Below are 20,533 nucleotides of genomic sequence, written 5' to 3'. Positions count from 1 at the left end.
ATTCTACTGCCAATGTTTGTCTATGGAGATTGCATGGTGGTCTGCTTGATTTTATACACCTGTCAGCAATGGGTGTGGCTGAAATAGCCAAATCCACAAATTTTAAGGAGTGTCTACATCATTTTGTGTGTATATATAGTGTATGTGTTCGATGGTAGAACGGTATCAATTTATGGTAAAGCTATGGTATGGTGTGGTTATTCCTAACTATCCCAGGAAGATGCAAGTCTTTTCTAAATCTATATTGCATGAAAATGCTTCTCGCATGCAATGTTGAGTACCCTTCTTCGAGTCAGAACATGCAATAAACATGCATCACGAAGGATGAACCAAATCCTTTCTACTCTGTGAAGATGATTTCTGAATACTGTATATTTCCATTTTACCCAACGCATCAGCCTAACAATTTACCATATTGAGCATTAAACGGTATTCTCTCATCGCATCGCCCGCAGCGCATGTTGAGCGGAGCTTAAATCAGAAAAAATTCAAATGATCTTATTTTAATGGGCATCGGAGAAACAGTCAACCTTAACTGAGTCATAATGACCCTACAGTGATCATGACTTACAGTGTGTTCTGAGGAAAAACGGTTTTCTATCTTCACAAAGCCCCCCATCTCACCTTCATAAACACCAAAGAAGACTCAAGGCTGTAATCGCTTCCAAAGGTGCTTCAACAAAGTAATGAGTAAAGGGTCTGAATATTTATGTAAAATGTGATATTTCAGTTTGTTTTCAATACATTTGCAAAACTTTCTAAAAACCTGTGTTTGCTTTCTTATTTTGGGGTATTGTGTGTAGATTGGTAAGAAAAGAAAAAATGATTTAATCCCTTTTAGAATCAGGCTGTAATGTAACTTATATATACAGTGCCTTCGGAAATTATTCAGACCCCTTGACTTTTTTCCACATTTTATTAGGTTACAGCCTTTTTCTAAAGATGTGTTTTTTAAAATGTCTCTCATTAATGGCCTGCAGCATACCACTCTGCATTCCACTGCTGGCTTGCTTCTGCAGCTAAGCAGGGTTGGTTCTGGTCAGTCCCTGGATGGGAGACCAGATGCTTCCTGGAAGGGGTATTGGAGGACCAGTAAAAAGCACCCTTTCTTCTGGTCTAAAAAAAAAATATCCCAATGCCCCAGGGCAGTGATTGGGGACATTGTCCTGTGTAGGATGCTGTATTTTGGATGGGACGTTTAAACGGGTTTCCTGACTCTTTGTGGTCACTAAAGATCCCATGGCACTTATTGTAAGAGTAGGCGTGTTAACCCTGGTGTCTTGGCTAAATTCCCAATCTGACCCTCATACCGTCACGGTCACCTAATCATCCCCAGCTTACAATTCATCCCCCCTCCTATTCCCCAGGTCTTTGCTTTAAATGAGAATGTGTTCTCAGTCAACTTACCTGGTAAAATAAGGGTAAAAAATACAAAAATAAATCTACACACAAAACCCCATAATGTCAAAGCAAAAACAGGATTTTATACATTTTTGTCAATGTTTAATAAAAAAAAAAACTGAAATATCACATTTACATAAGTATTCAGACCCTTTACTGAGTACTTTGTTGAAGCACCTTTGGCAGCAATTACAGCCTTGAGTCTTCTTAGGTATGACACTACAAGCTTGGCACACCTGTATTTGGGGAATTTCTCCCATTCTTCTCTGCAGATTCTCTCAAGCTCTGTCAGGTTGGATGGGGAGCTTTGCTGCACAGCTATTTTCAGGTCTCTCCAGAGGTGTTAGATCGGGTTCAATTCCGGGCTCTGGCTGGGCCACTCAAGGACACTCAGAAACATGTCCCGAAGCCACTCCTGCATTGTCTTGGCTGTGTGCTTAGGGTCATTGTCCTGTTGTGAGGTGAACCTTCACCCCAGTCTGAGGTCTTGAGCGCTCTGGAGCAGATTTTCATTAAGGATCTCTCTGTACTTTACTCCATTCATCTTTCCCTCGATCCTGACTAGTCTCCCAGTCACTGCCGCTGAAAAACTTCCCCACAGCATGATGCTGCCACCACCATGCTTCACCGTAGGGATGGTGCCAGGTTTCTTCCAGAAGTGATGCTTGGTATTCAGGTCAAAGAGTTCAATCTTGGTTTCATCAGACCAGAGAATCTTGTTTCTCATGGTCTGTGAGTCTTTATGTGCCTTTTGGCAAACTCCAAGCGGGCTGTCATGTGCCTTTTACTGAGGAGTGGCTTCCGTCTGGCCACTCTACCATAAAGGCCTGATTGGTGGAGTGCTGCGGATATGGTTGTCCTTCTGGAAGGTTCTTCCATCTCCACAGAGGAACTCTAGAGCTTTGTCAGACTGACCATCGGGTTCTTGTTCACCTCCCTGACCAAGGCCCTTCTCCCCCGATTGCTCAGTTTGGTTGGGTGGCCAGCTCTGGGAAGAGTCTTGGTGGTTCCAAACTTCTTCCATTTAAGAATTACAGAGGCTACTGTGTTTACATTTACATTACATTTACGTCATTTAGCAGACGCTTTTATCCAGAGCGACTTACAAATTGTGTGCCTTTCCTAATCATGTCCATTCAATTGAATTGACCACAGGTGGTCTCCAATCAAGTTGTAGAAACATCTCAAGGATGATCAATGGAAACAGGATGCACCTGAGCTCAATTTCGAGTCTCATAGCAAAGGTTCTGAATACTTATGTAAATAAGGTATTTCTGTTATTTAATTGTAATAAATGTGTAAAAACCTGTTTTTTTTTCTTTTTCATTATTGGGTATTGTCTGTGTGTATATTTGCTGAATGTTTTTTTTTAATTTAATACATTTTAGAGTAAGGCTGCAACGTACAAAAATGTGGAAAATGTCAAAGGGTCTAAATACTTTCCGAATGCACTGTATCTATTTGCATGAATTTAAAACCCTACAAGGATCCGTATTCTCAGATGTACTATGGCAAATCCTAAGTGTGTCCTATCCTGGGTCAGCTTCATTAGAACACACCATAGAAAAATGTTTTTGTGACAGAAAACAAAAACAATCATTTCTTATTGGAGATGTTCAGATTGTGTCTCCTCGTTTCACTCAGTTCAGAGTTGTTTTGTCAGTTTTGTGCCCAATGAATATGACCCTCTTGTCTGTCCAGGTCTGACCACACTGCAGGTGGTGCTGGACACGGCTGCAGAAAGGAAGTGGCAGGTAACCGCCATCAACGTGGGCAACCTGAAGGACGAGAGGAAAGACGAGGCCTACCGCTCTCTCTTCCAGGACCTGGAGAACAAGAAGGAGAGACGGGTCATCCTGGACTGTGAACAGGACAAAGTCAAAGACATTATGGAACAGGTAAACATAAAAGCTCAGTCCTCTGGTAGTTTGTGCTGGACCTGATGTTAGAGCAGTGTTATATTGAACAGCTATTCTGCTATGACTGAGCTCATGATGACGGCAATGATGAGTGTGTGTAATGCGCAGTTGAGATCTTGTTGGTGTGTGTTTGCCTGTGTGGGTGAGTGTCATCCTTGCCTGCAAACATTTCACACCTACCCCCCCCAAGTGGACTGCCTTGCAACAATCCCCCTAATTGTTAAATTAGACTGCAACAAAAGTGGAATTAAAGGCCACAGAGATTTACGTAAACGGGTTATTTATAAATCATCCCTGGCCCGTGGGACAGTACATCGATTCGTTTTTAAGGCAAGCAGATGTGTGTTTCACAAAACGCTGAAATCAATGCGTATTCCCCTCGCTGCTGCATGCTAAAGGTTTTATGAGAGAAACATAATCAAACCCGGTCCCAGTTTTCTGCCAAAGGAAGTCACGTACAATGCATTTTTATTCAAATTATTATTTAAATCTCTTTATGTAACTGGCTTTCTAAGTGGAGGTGTCACTCATGTGGTGGGATTAGCTGCAGGTGTGTCATTTGAGGTAGTTAGTGAAATGGCTTTTGAGGTAATTACTGAAATGGGCTTCCTCTTTTGGTTCGTTACTGACAAGTGATACCACTGGCAGGTGGCAGGTGTTCGTGACTGTAAATAAAGCCTATAAGAATAACACTCATGACTACTGTAGCATACGGAATATGATTACTTGGAGACTGTCTTGTTTGGTTTCCATGTCACTATGGTTTCATATATGATCTGTTCTGTTTACCTATCTGATCTTGTCCCCAGGTTATCACCATTGGCAGACATGTGAAAGGCTACCACTACATCATTGCAAATTTGGTGAGTTTTCACAACTCAGCCGTGGAATTGGAATCTCAGGGAGAACATAGTGACTAAAATAATGTATTAAGCTAAATGCATAGCGATGAGACATTGAGAAGCCAGAGTGATTGTCTTCCAATTGAATCCCTTATGTATTGCCCAATAAGTTAGCTTTGGGTTATAATTCCATTCCCGTTTTGTCTTTCAGCTGACATTTGTAAGACAGCAAACATTTCCATTTCATGCCTGTGCTTGGATTCCCTTGTTTTAATTTCAGGGTTTTGTGGATGGGGACCTCTCCAAAATCCAATATGGAGGAGCCAACGTCTCAGGTTTCCAGATTGTGGATTTCGATGACCCGTTGGTTTCCAAATTTGACCAGAGGTGGGAGGCTCTGGAGGAGAAGGAGTACCCTGGTGCCGACAGTAAGATTAGGGTGAGTAGACATCCACATGGGTGTTTAGTTGGTTGAGAGGCACTCAGCTAGCACTTCTCCATCCCCGGGAGCTGGTACGTGGCCGCGGCTTCAAAATGTTTTGCCCCATTCTCCGTCACACATACTGTGCGCGTGCAGTCCCAGGCACAGAGCCGCTTGCACACACACAGACAAGCACACTAACGTCCTCACAACCCCTCTCAAACACACTAACTCTTCCTTCCCCTCCCTTGTGTCCCCATTTCACCCCCACACACTTACACACCCTTCCCCTTATGTTCTATTGCAGTACACGTCTGCGTTGACCTACGACGCGGTGCAGGTGATGACGGAGGCCTTCCGCTACCTGCACAAGCAGCGCATTGACATCGCGAGAAAGGGCAACAACGGCGACTGTCTGGCTAACCCCGCCGTGCCGTGGGCGCAGGGAGTGGAGATTGAACGAGCGCTCAAACAGGTGACAGCATGGGGTTGCCGTGGTAACGGCTGGCTGGCTCTACCACATACACACATACAGAGACTGAAGTATAAGGACAGACAAACATACACACACACACACACACACACACACACACACATTCTCCCCTGAGCTAGCATTGACAATAGTCTTCCCACACACTCTCAGGATTTCTACCCTGAGCATTGGCTTGAAAGCTTAGACGAGGCAATGTGAATCCAGATCTCTGTGGAAAAAGTAAATTGGTCTATGACTGAGGTATTTAATGGTGGCGTCTTGCCATTCTGCCACTGTGGTTTTGTGTACTTCTAGGTTCGTGTGGATGGTCTCACAGGGAATATTCAGTTCGATCAACATGGCAAACGAGTAAACTACTCTGTTAATATCATGGAGCTGAAGAATAATGGTCCTGTGAAGGTATGCAAGTGTTTCTGAATATGAATATGGCTAGAACATGTCTCAATAGATCAAGGTTGCATAATATATCAGACAGTCTTAAATGTGTTGGTCTGCGATGGAACAAGACAACAGCACATCAGCACTGAATCCCCCCAAAAAACAAAAAGAAATGAGAGTTCTTAACATGTGGCTGTGTAGATGCTTCAGTCAGTTCCTTTTCAGTCGTTCATTCGTTATGACATACTATGGGAAGTCAACGACCAATCCTATTCACCTGAAGAGAACTGAAATCATGCCCAACGGGCCAATGGATGCCGAGCCCACCCTCGGAAGCCCCGCCTTACTGGCTACAATACCAGGGCTGTCATCCATTTTCAAAATTCTTCGCTCTTCTGAAGGAAGAACATTTCACGCAATTTACTAACTTTTCAATGACACGAAGTCTCCGAGATTCAGATCTGACTTAGGTGTCTGTTAGTGGGTCCCCCTATATGTTGCGAGTTTTGGGTAATGATCGGTTTTTGTGTTTGCTAAAAACAAACTACTTTCTGCTCTGCTTGTCTAGCTAATGTCTAATCCAGTGACGCGATTTTTGAATCGTTTGAAATACTATTACTTCAATTTCTCAAACATATAACTATTTTACACCATTTTAAAGACAAGACTCTCGTTTATCTAACCACACTGTCCGATTTCAAAAAGGCTTTACAACGAAAGCAAAACATTAGATGATGTCAGGAGAGTGCCCAGCCAGAAATAATCAGACACCCATTTTTCAAGCTAGCATATGTCACCAAAACCCAAACCACAGCTAAATGCAGCACTAACCTTTTATGATCTTCATCAGATGACACACCTAGGACATTATGTTATACAATACATGCATGTCTGTTCAATCAAGTTCATATTCATATCAAAAAACAGCTTTTTACATTAGCATGTGACGTTCAGAAAAAGCATACCCCCCGCAAACTTCCGGGGAATTTACTAACAGTTTGCTAAATTACTCACGATAAACGTTCACAAAAAGCATAACAATTATTTTAAGAATTATAGATACATTACTCCTCTATGCACTCGATATGTCCGATTTTAAAATAGCTTTTCGGATGAAGCACATTTTGCAATATTGTAAGTACATAGCCCAGCCATCACGGCTAGCTATTTAGACACCCGGCAAGATTAGCCTTCACCATAATAACATTTCCTATAAGAAAAATGTTCTTACCTTTCCTGTTCTTCGTCATAATGCACGCCCAGGACTTCTACTTCAATAACAAATGTAGGTTTGGTCCCAAATAATCCATAGTTATATCCAAATAGCGTCGTTTTGTTCGTGCGTTCTAGACACTATACGAATGGTAATCCACGGTTGCACGCATGGCGCATGGCGTGACAAAAAATGTCTAAATATTCCATTACCGTACTTCGAAGCATGTCAACCGCTGTTTAAAACCAATTTTTATGCCATTTATCTCGTAGAAAAGCGATAACATTCCGACCGGGAATCTGCAATAAACTAAACAGCCGAATTAAAATACTCCACGGGGGCTAATCGCGCACGCGCCTCATTCCATTGTCACCTAATGGGACACTTGGATAAGGTGATAATCTGTTTCAGCCTGAGGCTGCCTCGTCAACCTTCATGATTTTCCCGGGTCCTGAGAGCCTATTGGAGCCCTGGGAATTGTCACGTTACAGCTAAGATCCTTACTCTTCAATAAACAGATGCAAGACGCACGACTCCTTGTCAAACAGGCCACTTCCTGCATGAAACCTTGTCAGGTTTTTGCCTGCCATAGGAGTTCTGTTATACTCACAGACACCATTCAAACAGTTTTAGAAACTTTAGAGTGTTTTCTATCCAAACCTGAACAATAATATGCATATTCTAGCTTCTGAGTTGGTGTAGGAGGCAGTTAAAAATGGGCACATATTTTTTCCAAAATTCTCAATACTGCCCGCTAGCCCAAACAGGTTAAACTTTTCAAATGTGTATTTTCCATATATAGACTCATCTTCTGTGTTTTAATAAAATCAACTACATTCAGTGAGCACGTCTGATGCTTTAAGTACACTGTTTGATTAAATAATTAAGACACAAATGACTAAAGGGAGTCCGACTGCAATTGATTTGATTGTGCCTGGTCAGGCTCAGACCTGCTGCACTGTGTTAAAAAAATGACAGCGAGTGACTGTCTGAAGAGCATCAATTGTCTCTCTCACTTCCCTGCTGTTTATCTCGCTGTCCTTGTTGCTGAAGCTGCAACATAATTACATCCAATTCTGACTGAAAAGTTCTGTTACCGATATCCCTAATTTGTGTAGGAAAAACCATTCCCTATTCCCTCAATCCTAGCTCTCTTTACGTGACACATGTATGCATTGCATGCACGTGACCAATAGGGCCTGAACATAGAATATCATAATCACATCATTAAATTGGTTTTAACAAACTCAGAACACTGTAACACATCTGACAACAAAATGTATACAGAGGACGTGACATATAAGCTTGAAACGGGGGAATTTTTACTGTTTGCTCAGGAGGTCAAGTTGTGGAAAATACTGGAGATCAAGAAAAATAAAGTAATGAGTAAGCACTGTGTGCATATTATGTTTGCCAAACAGGTGCTGTTAGATTACAATCTAATTTCTCTAACGGTTTGGAACAATGTAAACAACACTCAATCAATTAAGTGTACTAGAGAGTCTGTAATTATTATTTCAAACATTTTGTAAAGCCTTTATTACAGCAAAGACCAAAACCAGTCGCATTCATTCGTGAATGCAATTTCCAAAATTGAACTGTTTATTTATTGTTTACGCTAATTATTCAAGGGTCGCGTTGTTATTTTATTTAAAAACTAAAATGCTTGATTGCATTTCAAATCAGGAATGACTCGTATGCTGTGTGATGACATGAATGAATGAATAATTGATTGATACAGTACTGTAGCTTATATTTATAAGTATTGAAATATAGGCTTAAGTAAGTTATGTATTAAGACTAAGCAGGATGTGCTCCAAGCCTACAGCTCGATGGTGGTTATACAAGGCTGCTATACTAAGCCTACAATAATAATGATATTACTTATTGTTATAATAATGATGATCATAACAATAATGGTAATAATAAATATAAGGAGATCAAGAAAAATGAGGGCTATTATTATTATAAAGCAAATGTTTCTGGCAATTTGGAACAGTGTAAACCACACTAAATAAAAGATAAATAATACCAGAGAGGCTCTTCTGTGTAAAGCCTTTATTACACCATAGCAAAGACTAACATTTTTTAAATGGTTTACCTGACATGTGGTTTGTGCTCACAGAGGCTTGGTGTTCACGGAATCAGTAGGCTATTAAACAAACACTCAAAGGCAACAGAAGCAGGATCTGTTTTATTTCTGTAGATGTGTATGGATGATTTATAAATCCAGGCACATTTAACAGTTAGACTATTGATTATAGGCCTAATTAAGTTGGGGATTCCGCTCTCCTCACTTTTCTTAGACAATCTGGGCAATGACTGTTTTCTCATCTCCTAACTCCGCTGCTGCCTCCACCACATTGTTTTCAACACCAATAGGCTGGTTAACATGACCTTTATGCACATAGCAACATGGTCTAGGAAAAGGTGCCAATCAACAGTGCACTGATGTGTTTCAGAACCACAGACAGTGACTGCTATCCTGTCACATGTGCTCCCTCTCCGTCCTCTAGGTCACCAGTCTTCTTGTCATGGCGCACACCTGTCACCATCGTAACGCCTAATTGCACATTATGACATTTATTTATTAAATGTATTCACTCCCTGAACTTGCTTCCTGACTCTCAGCGCACATCATTACAATCCAATGCGGGAGAAAGTGCATCTGTTATAGAATAATATTATTTTTATTTGTGTTGCACCATTGTTCCTACCTAATATAACCACATACAATTTCAGTAGCACGTCTTCGTGTGATGGAATGTGCCATCCCCAGGGCCTCCACAATGGATTAGTCCACTCAGACAGGTATCAATCATGATGTCTTGTACACCATGATTTTATTTATCTATATACCCAGTACCAGTCAAGTTTAGACACACCTACTCATTCAAGTGTTTTTCTTAATTTTTTTACTATTTTCTACATTGTAGAATAATAGTGAAGACATCAAAACACATATGGAATCATGTAGTAACCAAAAAAGTGTTAACCTGTTATGGATAGGGGGCAGTATTTTCACAGCCGGATAAAAAACGTACCCGATTTAATCTGATTATTTCTCCTGCCCAGAAACTAGAATATGCATATAATTATTAGCTTTGGATAGAAAACACTCCAAAGTTTCTAAAACTGGTTGAATGGTGTCTGTGAGTATAACAGAACTCATTTGGCAGGCCAAAACCTGAGAAGATTCTATACAGGAAGTACCCTGTCTGACCATTTCTTGGCCTTCTTTGCCATCTCTATCCATTACACGGGATCTCTGCTGTTACGTGACACTTCCTACGGCTCACATGGGCTCTCAGAAGGCGGCAAAAAGCTGAATCGTGGCTTTGCAGGCTCTGGCTGAAACAAAGTAGCGCGTTTGGGTAGTGGCTGGTTACAGTACTGTGAGACTCACGCGCGTGCCCGCGTCGACCGAATGCTTTGTTTTCTTTCCTCTGTTTACCGAAACGGAGATCCCCGGTCGGAATATTATCACTTTTTTATGAGAAAAATGGCATAAAAATGGATTATAAACAGCGGTTGACATGCTTCGAAGTACGGTAATGGAATATTTAGAAATCTTTTGTCACGAATTGTGCCATGCTCGTAACCCTGATTTACCATTTCGGATAGTGTCTAGAACGCACGAAGAAAACGCCGCTATTTGGATATAACGATGGATTATTTTGGACCAAACCAACATTTGTTATTGAAGTAGCAGTTCTGGGAGTGCATTCTGACGAAGACAACAAAGGTAATCAAACTTTTGTAATAGTAAATCGGAGTTTGGTCAGGGCTAAACTTGGTCGGTGTCTAAATGGCTAGCCGTGATGGCTGGGCTATCTACTGAGAATATTGCAAAATGTGCTTTCACCGAAAAGCTATTTTAAAATCAGACATATCGAGTGCATAGAGGAGTTCTGTATCTATAATTCTTAAAATAATTGTTATGTTTTTTGTGAACGTTTATCGTGAGTAGTTTAGTAAATTCACCGGATGTTTGCAGCCATCCACTTCTTTATGTCTGAAACACAGGCTTCTAGCGAGGGCAATTTTGGGGCTTCACCATGTTTCATTGAAATGTACAGCTGTGTGTCGTCCGCATAGCAGTGAAATTTAACATTATGTTTTCGAATGACATCCCCAAGAGGTACAATATATAGTGAAAATAATAGTGGTCCTAAAACGGAACCTTGAACACCGAAATTTACAATTGATTTGTCAGAGGACAAACCATTCATAGAGACAAACTGATATCTTTCCGACAGATAAGATCTAAACCAGGCCAGAACTTGTCCATGTAGACCAATTTGGGTTTCCAATCTTTTCTCCAAAAGAATGTGGTGATCGATGGTATCAAAAGCGGCACTAAGATCTAGGAGCACGAGGACAGATGCAGAGCCTCGGTCTGACATCATTAACCTCTCTAGGGTAGGTGGCACCAAATCGTCCCACCTACGCAACAGCCAGTCTAATCCCATGGCGCGATATTCAAATACCTTAGAAATGCTATTACTAACATTTCTCAAACATATGACTATTTTACACCATTTTAAAGACAAGACTCTCCTTTATCTAACCACACTGTCCGATTTCAAAAAGGCTTTACAACGAAAGCAAAACATTAGATTGTCAGCAGAGTACCCAGCCAGAAATAATCAGACACCCATTTTTCAAGCTAGCATATAATGTCACATAAACCCAAACCACAGCTAAATGTAGAACTAACCTTTGATCTTCATCAGATGACAACCCTAGGACATTATGTTATACAATACATGCATGTTTTGTTCAATCAAGTTCATATTTATATCAAAAACCAGCTTTTTACATTAGCATGTGACGTTCAGAACTAGCATACCCCCCGCAAACTTCCGGTGAATTTACTAAATTACTCACGATAAACGTTCACAAAAACCATAACAATTATTTTAAGAATTATAGATACAGAACTCCTCTATGCACTCGAAATGTCCTATTTTTATTTATTTTTTTATTTTTTTTAAATAGCTTTTTGGTGAAAGCACATTTTGCAATATTCTAAGTACATAGCCCAGCCATCACGGGCTAGCTATTTAGACACCCAGCAAGTTTAGCCTTCACCAAAATCAGATTTACTATTACAAAAGTTTGATTACCTTTGATGTTCTTCGTCAGAATTCACTCCCAGGACTTCTACTTCAATAACAAATGTTGGTTTGGTCCCAAATAATCCATCGTTATATCCAAACAGCGGCGTTTTGTTCGTGCGTTCAAGAAACTATCCGAAATGGTAAATCAGGGTTACGAGCATGGCGCATTTCGTGACAAAAAAATTCGAAATATTCCATTATCGTACTTCGAAGCATGTCAACCGCTGTTTAAAATCAATTTTTATGCCATTTATCTCGTAAAAAAGCGATAATATTCCGACCGTAATCTGCGTTTCGGTAAATAGAGGGAAAAAAAGAAAGACGGGGGCGACCAGTGCATGCGCCTAAGCCCACTGTCCCCTTATCGGCCACTTGACAAAGGCGATAATGTGTTTCAGCCTGGGGCTGGAATGACGACATTCAGCTTTTTCCCGGGCTCTGAGAGCCTATGGGAGCCGTGGGAAGTGTCACGTTACCGCAGAGATCCTTTGTTTTGGAAAGAGATGTCAAAGAAAGCCAATAAATGGTCAGACAGGCCACTTCCTGTAAAGGAATCTCTCAGGTTTTTGCCTGCCATATGAGTTCTGTTATACTCACAGACACCATTCAAACAGTTTTAGAAACGTTCGGGTGTTTTCTATCCATATATAATAAGTATATGCATATTCTAGTTACTGGGTAGGAGTAGTAACCAGATTAAATCGGGTACGTTTTTTATCCGGCCGTGTAAATACTGCCCCCTAGCCCTAAGAGGTTAAAAGGTCATTTACCACCTTCACAAGTGCAGTCTCAGTGCTATGACGGGGTCTAAAACCAGACTGAAGCGTTTCGTATACATTGTTTGTCTTCAGGAAGGCAGTGAGTTGCTGCGCAACAGCTTTTTCAATTTTTTTTTAGAGGAATGGAAGATTCGATCTAGGCCGATAGTTTTTTTTATAATTTCTGGGTCAAGAGAGGCTTTTTCAAGAGAGGCTTTATTACTGCCACTTTTAGTGAGCTTGGTACACATCCGGTGGATAGAGAGCCGTTTATTATGTTCAACATAGGAGGGCCAAGCACAGGAAGCAGCTCTTTCAGTAGTTTAGTTGGAATAGGGTCCAGTATGCAGCTTGAGGGTTTAGAGGCCATGATTATTTTCATCATTGTCAAGAGATATAGTACTAAAGCACTTTAGTATCTCCCTTGATCCTAGGTCCTGGCAGAGTTGTGCAGACTCAGGACAATGGAGCTTTGGAGGAATACGCAGATTTTAAGAGGAGTCCGTAATTTGCTTTCTAATGATCATGATCTTTTCCTCAAAGAAGTTCATAAATGTATTACTGCTGAAGTGAAAGCCATCCTCCATTTGCGAATGCTGCTTTTTAGTTAGCTTTGCGACAGTATCAAAAAGACATTTCGGATTGTTCTTATTTTCCTCAATTAAGTTGGAAAAATAGGATGATCGAGCAGCAGTGAGGGCTCTTCGATACTGCACGGTACTGTCTTTCCAAGCTAGTCGGAAGACTTCCAGTTTGGTGTGGCGCCATTTCCGTTCCAATTTTCTGGAAGCTTGCTTCAGAGCTCGTTTATTTTCTGTATACCAGGGAGCTAGTTTCTTATGACAGATGTTTTTAGGGGTGAAACTGCATCTAGGGTATTGCGCAAGGTTAAATTGAGTTCCTCGGTTAGGTGGTTAACTGATTTTTGTCCTCTGACGTCCTTGGGTAGGCAGAGGGAGTCTGGAAGGGCATCAAGGAATCTTTGGGTTGTCTGAGAATTTATAGCACGACTTTTAATGCTCCTTGGTTGGGGTCTGAGCAGATTATTTGTTGCAATTGCAAACGCAATAAAATGGTGGTCCGATAATCCAGGATTATGAGGAAAAACATTAAGATCCACAACATTTATTCCATGGGACAAAACTAGGTCCAGAGTATGACTGTGGCAGTGAGTAGGTCCAGAGACATGTTGGACAAAACCCACTGAGTCGATGATGGCTCCGAAAGCCTTTTGGAGTGGGTCTGTGGACTTTTGCATGTGAATGTTAAAGTCACCAAAAATTTGAATATTATCTGCTATGACTACAAGATCCGATAGGAATTCAGGGAACTCAGTGAGGAACACTGCATATGGCCCAGGAGGCCTGTTAACAGTAGCTATAAAAGTGATTGAGTAGGCTGCATAGATTTCATGACTAGAAGCTCAAAAGACGAATACGTCATTGTTTGTTTTTTTGTAAATTGAAATTTGCTATCATAAATGTTAGCAACACCTCCGCCTTTGCCGGATGCACGGGGGGTATGGTCACTAGTGTAACCAGGGGGTGAGGCCTCATTTAACACAGTAAATTCATCAGGCTTAAGCCATGTTTCAGTCAGCCCAATCACATCAAGATTATGATCAGTGATTAGTTCATTGACTATAACTGCCTTGGGAGTGAGGGATCTAACATTAAGTAACCCAATTTTGAGATGTGAGGTATCACAATCTCTTTCAATAATGGCAGGAATGGAGGAGGTCTTTATACTAGTGAGATTGCTAAAGCGAACACCGCCAGCTTTAATTTTGCCCAACCTAGATCGAGGCACAGACACGATCTCAATGGGGAAAGCTGAGCTGACTACACTGACTGTGCTAGTGGCTGACTCCACATTGGAGCAGACAACCCTGGTTCCTGGGGAGATCATCTGCCTGTTGGGCGGGGACCCCTGGAGCGTTCTGTGTCATCGGGATCCATTGTCCCAGGCGCACAGGACAACTTGACACGGAGATATGGAACTGTGGGTTTGGCCCCTGAAAGGTTGAATTTGACGACTAGGGGTTTACTCTCGAACGTGATTACAACTATACAGTCAGCGCGTGATGAATTGAACCTGAGTTTACAAATAATTAAATAAATAAAATAAGAATATATTTGTTTGGTTAACAGTTATGCAACACCCAATTCCTGATTTACTTATGTTGCGCATTTATCCGCATTACTACAGTTTCCCTGCGGGTTTGAGCCTTGGACTGCCATGGTTCATCGATGGGGCTGTGTGGGAATGCGCATTATCAAGACACAACAGATGCCCTGTTGTTTTGGACTTGGGGTTCCTTATGTGAGTTCTGGCATTCCAGACTCCTTGGGTCTCCGTGTGAGACTTTTTGGAGCTGGTATGGACTGGGGTTGATGTTAGGCAGTTTCCTGTGGCTTTGAGCCTTGGACTGCCGTGGCAGTGCGCCAGTACACAGTTTCCAGGTTACTGCAGGTTTTCTGTGGGTTTGAGCTTCAGGCTGCTGTGGTACATTTAGTCTGGTCAATCCTATCCTTTACCAAGTCATGACCGGTGTTCTGTTATTTTGGACTTGCGGTTCTTTGTACTAGTTTGGACATTCCAGGCTCGCAAGTTAAGTATTGTTCTTGAGCTGGTGAAACCTGTGTGTGCTTTGGCTGCCGTGGACTTTCTAGTTTGGTACCCTCTGAGCCGGCTTGGGGCGTGATTGTATGTCCCCATAGAAAGTTATACAGACTGACCGACTGAAAGGGAAGGTACTGTTAGGAATATAAATACTGTTTCCTGAAGGAGGGAACGAGGTACAACATATTTTGGCCCCGCACCGTCAGTGGTTTTGAGCTCGCTGAAGAGCAGTACGGAATTGAGGAAATGTATGCGAGCTCCGATATTATAGCCAGGAAGGCTTTCAAGGGTGGGCTCGGCCTCCATTGACCCGTTGGGCGTGATTTCAGATTGCTTTCAGATTGGCGTGATTTAAGACTCCCCATAGTATGTTATACCTCGTTCGCTCCTTCAGGGAACAATAGTTATATTCATAACTGTATGTTTACACATCTGAAACAACATCGCTGTCTACCGTCTCATGACATTATGGAATTGCTCATTCACTATTTATTATTTTCTCCACAGATTGGATATTGGAACGAAGTTGACAAAATGGCTGTCACAAAATCAGACGTGTTTCCGAATGACACAACAGGAATGGAAAACAAAACTGTCATTGTGACCACAATCTTGGTAATGACGTATCATTGACTCTATTCATACCAACTGACTCTTTAATTCACAACAATTGAATTGAAAATCCTTGGATTAGTGTCTTACTTAGCAATTGTTAGTCCATAAAAACATGATTCTATAGTATTACTGTGTCCATATTGACACTGATGCGGTTCTAATATGGACACTGTACATACATAAACAAACCCATAGTAGTCTACTTCTATTTAAGAGCTGTTCATTCATTCAGTGAAAAGCCTCTAAATGTATACAGCTAGCATGTATAGCATGATGTAAAGGCTAAAGGCACGCCTACTGGACTGAACAGTATTTTGGGTTTTCTCCCTCAGGAAGCCCCATATGTAATGCTCAAGAAGAATGCTGACCTTTTTTTAGACAATGAAAGATACGAGGGCTATTGTGTAGATCTGGCTGCTGAGATAGCCAAGCACTGCGGCTTCAAATACCAACTGAAAATTGTGGGGGATGGAAAATATGGAGCCCGAGACGCTGAGACCAAGATCTGGAACGGAATGGTGGGAGAGCTTGTCTATGGGGTAAGAAAAGAAATGCATGGACCTTATAATATTGATCGAATCCAATAACTTGCTGTATACGAACATCCTCAGTAGTTCCCTTTAAACACTACTAATGCCCACCCGGTTTCCCTAGAACAACATCAGCTCTTTATAACATCAAGCGCTTTCTCTCTCTCTCCTCCCCAGAAAGCTGATATAGCTGTGGCACCGTTGACCATCACCCTCGTCCGAGAAGAAGTAATAGACTTCTCCAAGCCCTTTATGTCACTGGGTATTTCCATCATGATCAAGAAGCCCCAAAAGTCCAAACCTGGGGTCTTCTCCTTCCTGGACCCTCTGGCCTACGAAATCTGGATGTGTATCGTGTTTGCCTACATCGGTGTGAGCGTTGTGCTCTTCCTGGTCAGTCGATTCAGCCCATATGAGTGGCACACAGAGGAGTACGAGGATGGCCAGATCCAGACTAATGAGTCTACCAACGAGTTTGGGATATTCAACAGTCTCTGGTTCTCCCTCGGCGCCTTCATGAGACAGGGCTGTGACATCTCGCCTAGGTGGGTTTCAAACTGCCTCCTGATTGTATGTTGTTAGGCTGGCTCAGTGTGACTTACTAATATTCGTACACTGATATTCTTGGTGAATTTCGCAACTCATGCTACAATGAGGATCTAATCATCCCCAGCTTCCATTTGGCCCCCCACCTCTCCCCTGTAACTATTCCCCAGGTTGTTGTTTTAAATGGCATTGTATTCTCAAGAATCTTACAGTGTAATATAAGGAGGTAAAGATATACAATGCATTCGGAAAGTATACAGACACCTTTACTTTTTCCACATTTTGTTACGTTACAGCCTTATTCTAAAATGGATTAAATCATTTTCCCCCTCATCAATCTACACACAATACCCCATAATGACAAAGCAAAAACAGATTTTTAGACATTTTTGTTCATTTATTAAAATGAATATGTCATAGTTACATATCACAGAACCTTTACTCAGTATTTTGTTGAAGCACCTTTGGCAGCGATTACAGCCTTGAGTCTTCTTGGGTATTATGTTACAAGCTTGGCACACCTGTATGTGGGGAGTTTCTCACATCCTTCTCTGCAGATCCTCTCAAGCTCTGTCAGGTTGGGTGGGGAGCGTCGCTGCACAGCTATTTTAAGCTCTCTCCAGAAATGTTAGATCGAGTTCAAGTCCGGACTCTGGCTGGGCCACTCAAGAACACTCAGAGACTTGTCCCGAAGCCACTCCTGCGTTGTCTTGGCTGTGTGCTTAGGGTCATTGACCTGAAAGGTGAGCCTTCACCCCAGTCTGAGGTCCTGAGCATTCTGGAGCAGGTTTTCATCAAGAATCTCTCTGTACTTTGCTCCGTTCATCTTTCCCTCGATCTTGACTAATCTCCCAGTCCCTGATGCTGAAAAACATCCCCACAGCATGATCCTACCAGCACCATGCTTCACCGTAGGGATAGTGCCAGGTTTCCTCCAGACGTGACACTTGGCATTTAGGCTAAAAGAGTTCAATTTTGCTTTCATAAGACCAGAGAATCTTATTTGTCATGATCGTTAAGTCCTTTAGGTGCATTTTGGCAAACTCCAAGCGGTCTGTCATGTGCCTTTTACTGAGGAGTGGTTCCATCTGGCCAATCTACCATAAAGGCCTGATTGGTGGAGTGCTGGAGAGATGGTTGTCCTTTTGGAAGTTTCTCCCATCTCCACAGAGGAGCTCTGTCAGTGACCATCGGGTTCTTGGTCACCTCCCTGACCAAGGCCCTTCTCCCCCGATTGCTCAGTTTTGCCGGGCGACCTGGCCACACACAATACCCCATAATGACAAAGCGAAAACAGTTTTTTTAGACATTTTTGCTAAATTATTAAAAATAAAAAACAGAGGAGCTCTGTCAGAGGAGCTCTGTCCATTTAAGAATGATGGAGGCCACTTTGGGGACCTTCAATGCTGCAGACATTTTTTGGTACCCTTCCCCAGATTTGTGGCTCAAGAGAATCCTTTCTCGGAGCTCTACGGACAATTCATTCAACCTCATGGCTTGGTTTTTGCTCTGACATCCACTGTCAACTGTGGGACCTTGTATAGGCAGGTGTGTGCCTTTCCAAATCATGTTCAATCAGATTAATTTACCAAAGGTGGACTCCAATCAAGTTGTAGAAACCTCTCAAGGATGATCAATGGAAACATGATGCACCTGCTCTCAATTTTGAGTTTCATAGCAAAGGGTCTGAATACTTATGTAAATAAGGTATCTGTTTTTTATTTTTAATAGTTTAGCAAAAATGTCTAAACCTGTTTTCGCTTTGTCATTATGGGGTATTGTGTGTAGATTTAATACATTTTAGAATAAGGCTGTAACGTAACAAAGGTCAAAGGGTTTGAATACTTTCCGAATGCACTGTATACTGAACCAAAATATAAACGCAACAGTTTCAAAGATTTTACTGCATTACAGTTCATATAAGGAAATAAATTCATTCGGCCCAGATCTATGGATTGCACATGATTGTGAAGCCAGTTGGATGTACTGCCAAATTCTCTAAAATGACATTGGAGGCGGCTTATGGTAGAGAAATTAACAGTAAATTATCTGGCAACAGCTCTGGTGGACATTCCTGCAGTCAGCATGCCAATTGCACACTCCCTCAACTTGAGACATCTATGGCATTGTGGTGTTTGACAAAACTGAACATTTTAGAGTGGCCTTTTATTGTCCCCAGCACAAGGTGCACCTGTGTAATGATCATGCTGTTTAATCAGCTTCTTGATATACCACACCTGTCAGGTGGATGGATTATCTTGGCAAATGAGAAATGCTCACTAACAGGGATTTAAATAAATTTGTGCTAAACATTTGAGAGAAATAAGCTTTTGTGCATATGGAACATTTAAAGGATATTTTTTTTTACTGCTCATGAAACATGGGACCAACACTTCACATGTTGCGTTTATATTTTTATTCAGTGTATATTAACGATACTTCTCCAAACTTTTTTTCAGGACATGACACCTGGATTTAAATTCAATTCTCTGTTGAGTGATATAAAAAAGCTAGTATTTTATACATCTTGGTATCATCCTGATATGATCCCTTCCATTTAATACACATCCTGTACACTCCTGGCAGTCCTTGTGCCCCTTGACGTACAGTTTATTATGTAAGCAGACGTGCCATGTCTTGAAATATCATAGTCCCAGCTGTAATTAATTCAGTGTCATATTAGTGCTGGGCGTATAGGGATTTAATGAAGTGCGAATGCAGCCGATTATGTTAAGCAGGATCCCACTTTGCACCAGAGAGGGGACCGTCAGTCACATGAATTCCTGGGAGATTTGTCATCAAGACATCAGCTATTACCCACCGCGTCCCTTTACACATGACTGGGCCTTGATGTTGTTTACTGGAAGAGCTAACTCTGTATATTTGCTCCAGTGTGCTCAGTTTCCCTTGCTATGTCATTACCGGAGATGTCTATGGTCATACCATTTCTTTATGCACACTCAATCAGCTATGAGTTTAATGTACAGTTGAAGTCGGAAGTTTACATACACTTAGATTGGAGTCATTAAAACTTGCTTATCAACCACTCCACAAATTTCTTGTTCACAAACTATAGTTTTGGCAAGTCGGTTAGGACATCTACTTTGTGCATGACACAAGTCATTTTTCCAACAATTATTTACAGACAGATTATTCCACTTATCATTCACTGTATCACAATTCCAGTGGGTCAGAAGTTTACATACACTAAGTTGACTGTGCCTTTAAACAGCTTGGAAAATTCCCGAAAATGATGTCATGGCTTTAGAAGCTTCTGATAGGCTATTTTGAGTAAATTGGAGGTGTACCTATGGATGTATTTCAAGGCCTACCTTCAAACGCAGTGACTCTTTGCTTGACATCATGGGAAAATCAAAAGAAATCTGCCAAGAGCTCAGAAAAAAATGGTAGACCTCCACAAGTCTGGTTCATCCTTGGGAGCAATTTCCAAATGCGTGAAGGTACCATGTTCATCTGTACAAACAATAGTACGCAAATATAAACACCATGGGACCACGCAGCCGTCATACCGCTCAGGAAGGAGACACGTTCTGTCTCCTAGAGATGAACGTACTTTGGTGCGAAAAGTGCAAATCAGTCCCAGAACAACAGCAAAGGACCTTGTGAAGATGCTGGAGGAAACCAGTACAAAAGTATATATGTCCACAGTAA

The 20,533-nt window shown here is 41.6% G+C and overlaps 1 protein-coding gene across 4 annotated transcripts in view; it reads left to right on the top strand.

Moving 5' to 3' along the window:
* Window positions 1-20,533, top strand: part of LOC106611560 (glutamate receptor 2) — an 81,217-nt gene that overhangs the window by 52,405 nt on the left and 8,279 nt on the right. For all 4 annotated transcript variants that reach the window (XM_014211905.3, XM_014211907.3, XM_014211904.3 and 1 more), the window contains exons 4-11: window positions 3,103-3,299; window positions 4,130-4,183; window positions 4,443-4,601; window positions 4,891-5,058; window positions 5,371-5,475; window positions 15,678-15,785; window positions 16,118-16,324; window positions 16,493-16,860. In XM_014211905.3, coding sequence (XP_014067380.1) covers window positions 3,103-3,299; window positions 4,130-4,183; window positions 4,443-4,601; window positions 4,891-5,058; window positions 5,371-5,475; window positions 15,678-15,785; window positions 16,118-16,324; window positions 16,493-16,860 — 1,366 coding nt within the window. The remainder of the gene's footprint in view (window positions 1-3,102; window positions 3,300-4,129; window positions 4,184-4,442; window positions 4,602-4,890; window positions 5,059-5,370; window positions 5,476-15,677; window positions 15,786-16,117; window positions 16,325-16,492; window positions 16,861-20,533) is intronic.

This window comes from Salmo salar, chromosome 09 (genome assembly GCF_965601325.2).
Source record: "Salmo salar chromosome 09, fSalSal1, whole genome shotgun sequence".
Lineage (NCBI taxonomy): Eukaryota > Metazoa > Chordata > Actinopteri > Salmoniformes > Salmonidae > Salmo > Salmo salar.
Note: the sequence above shows the minus strand (reverse complement) of the source record. Positions and strands in the feature narration are given on the sequence as shown.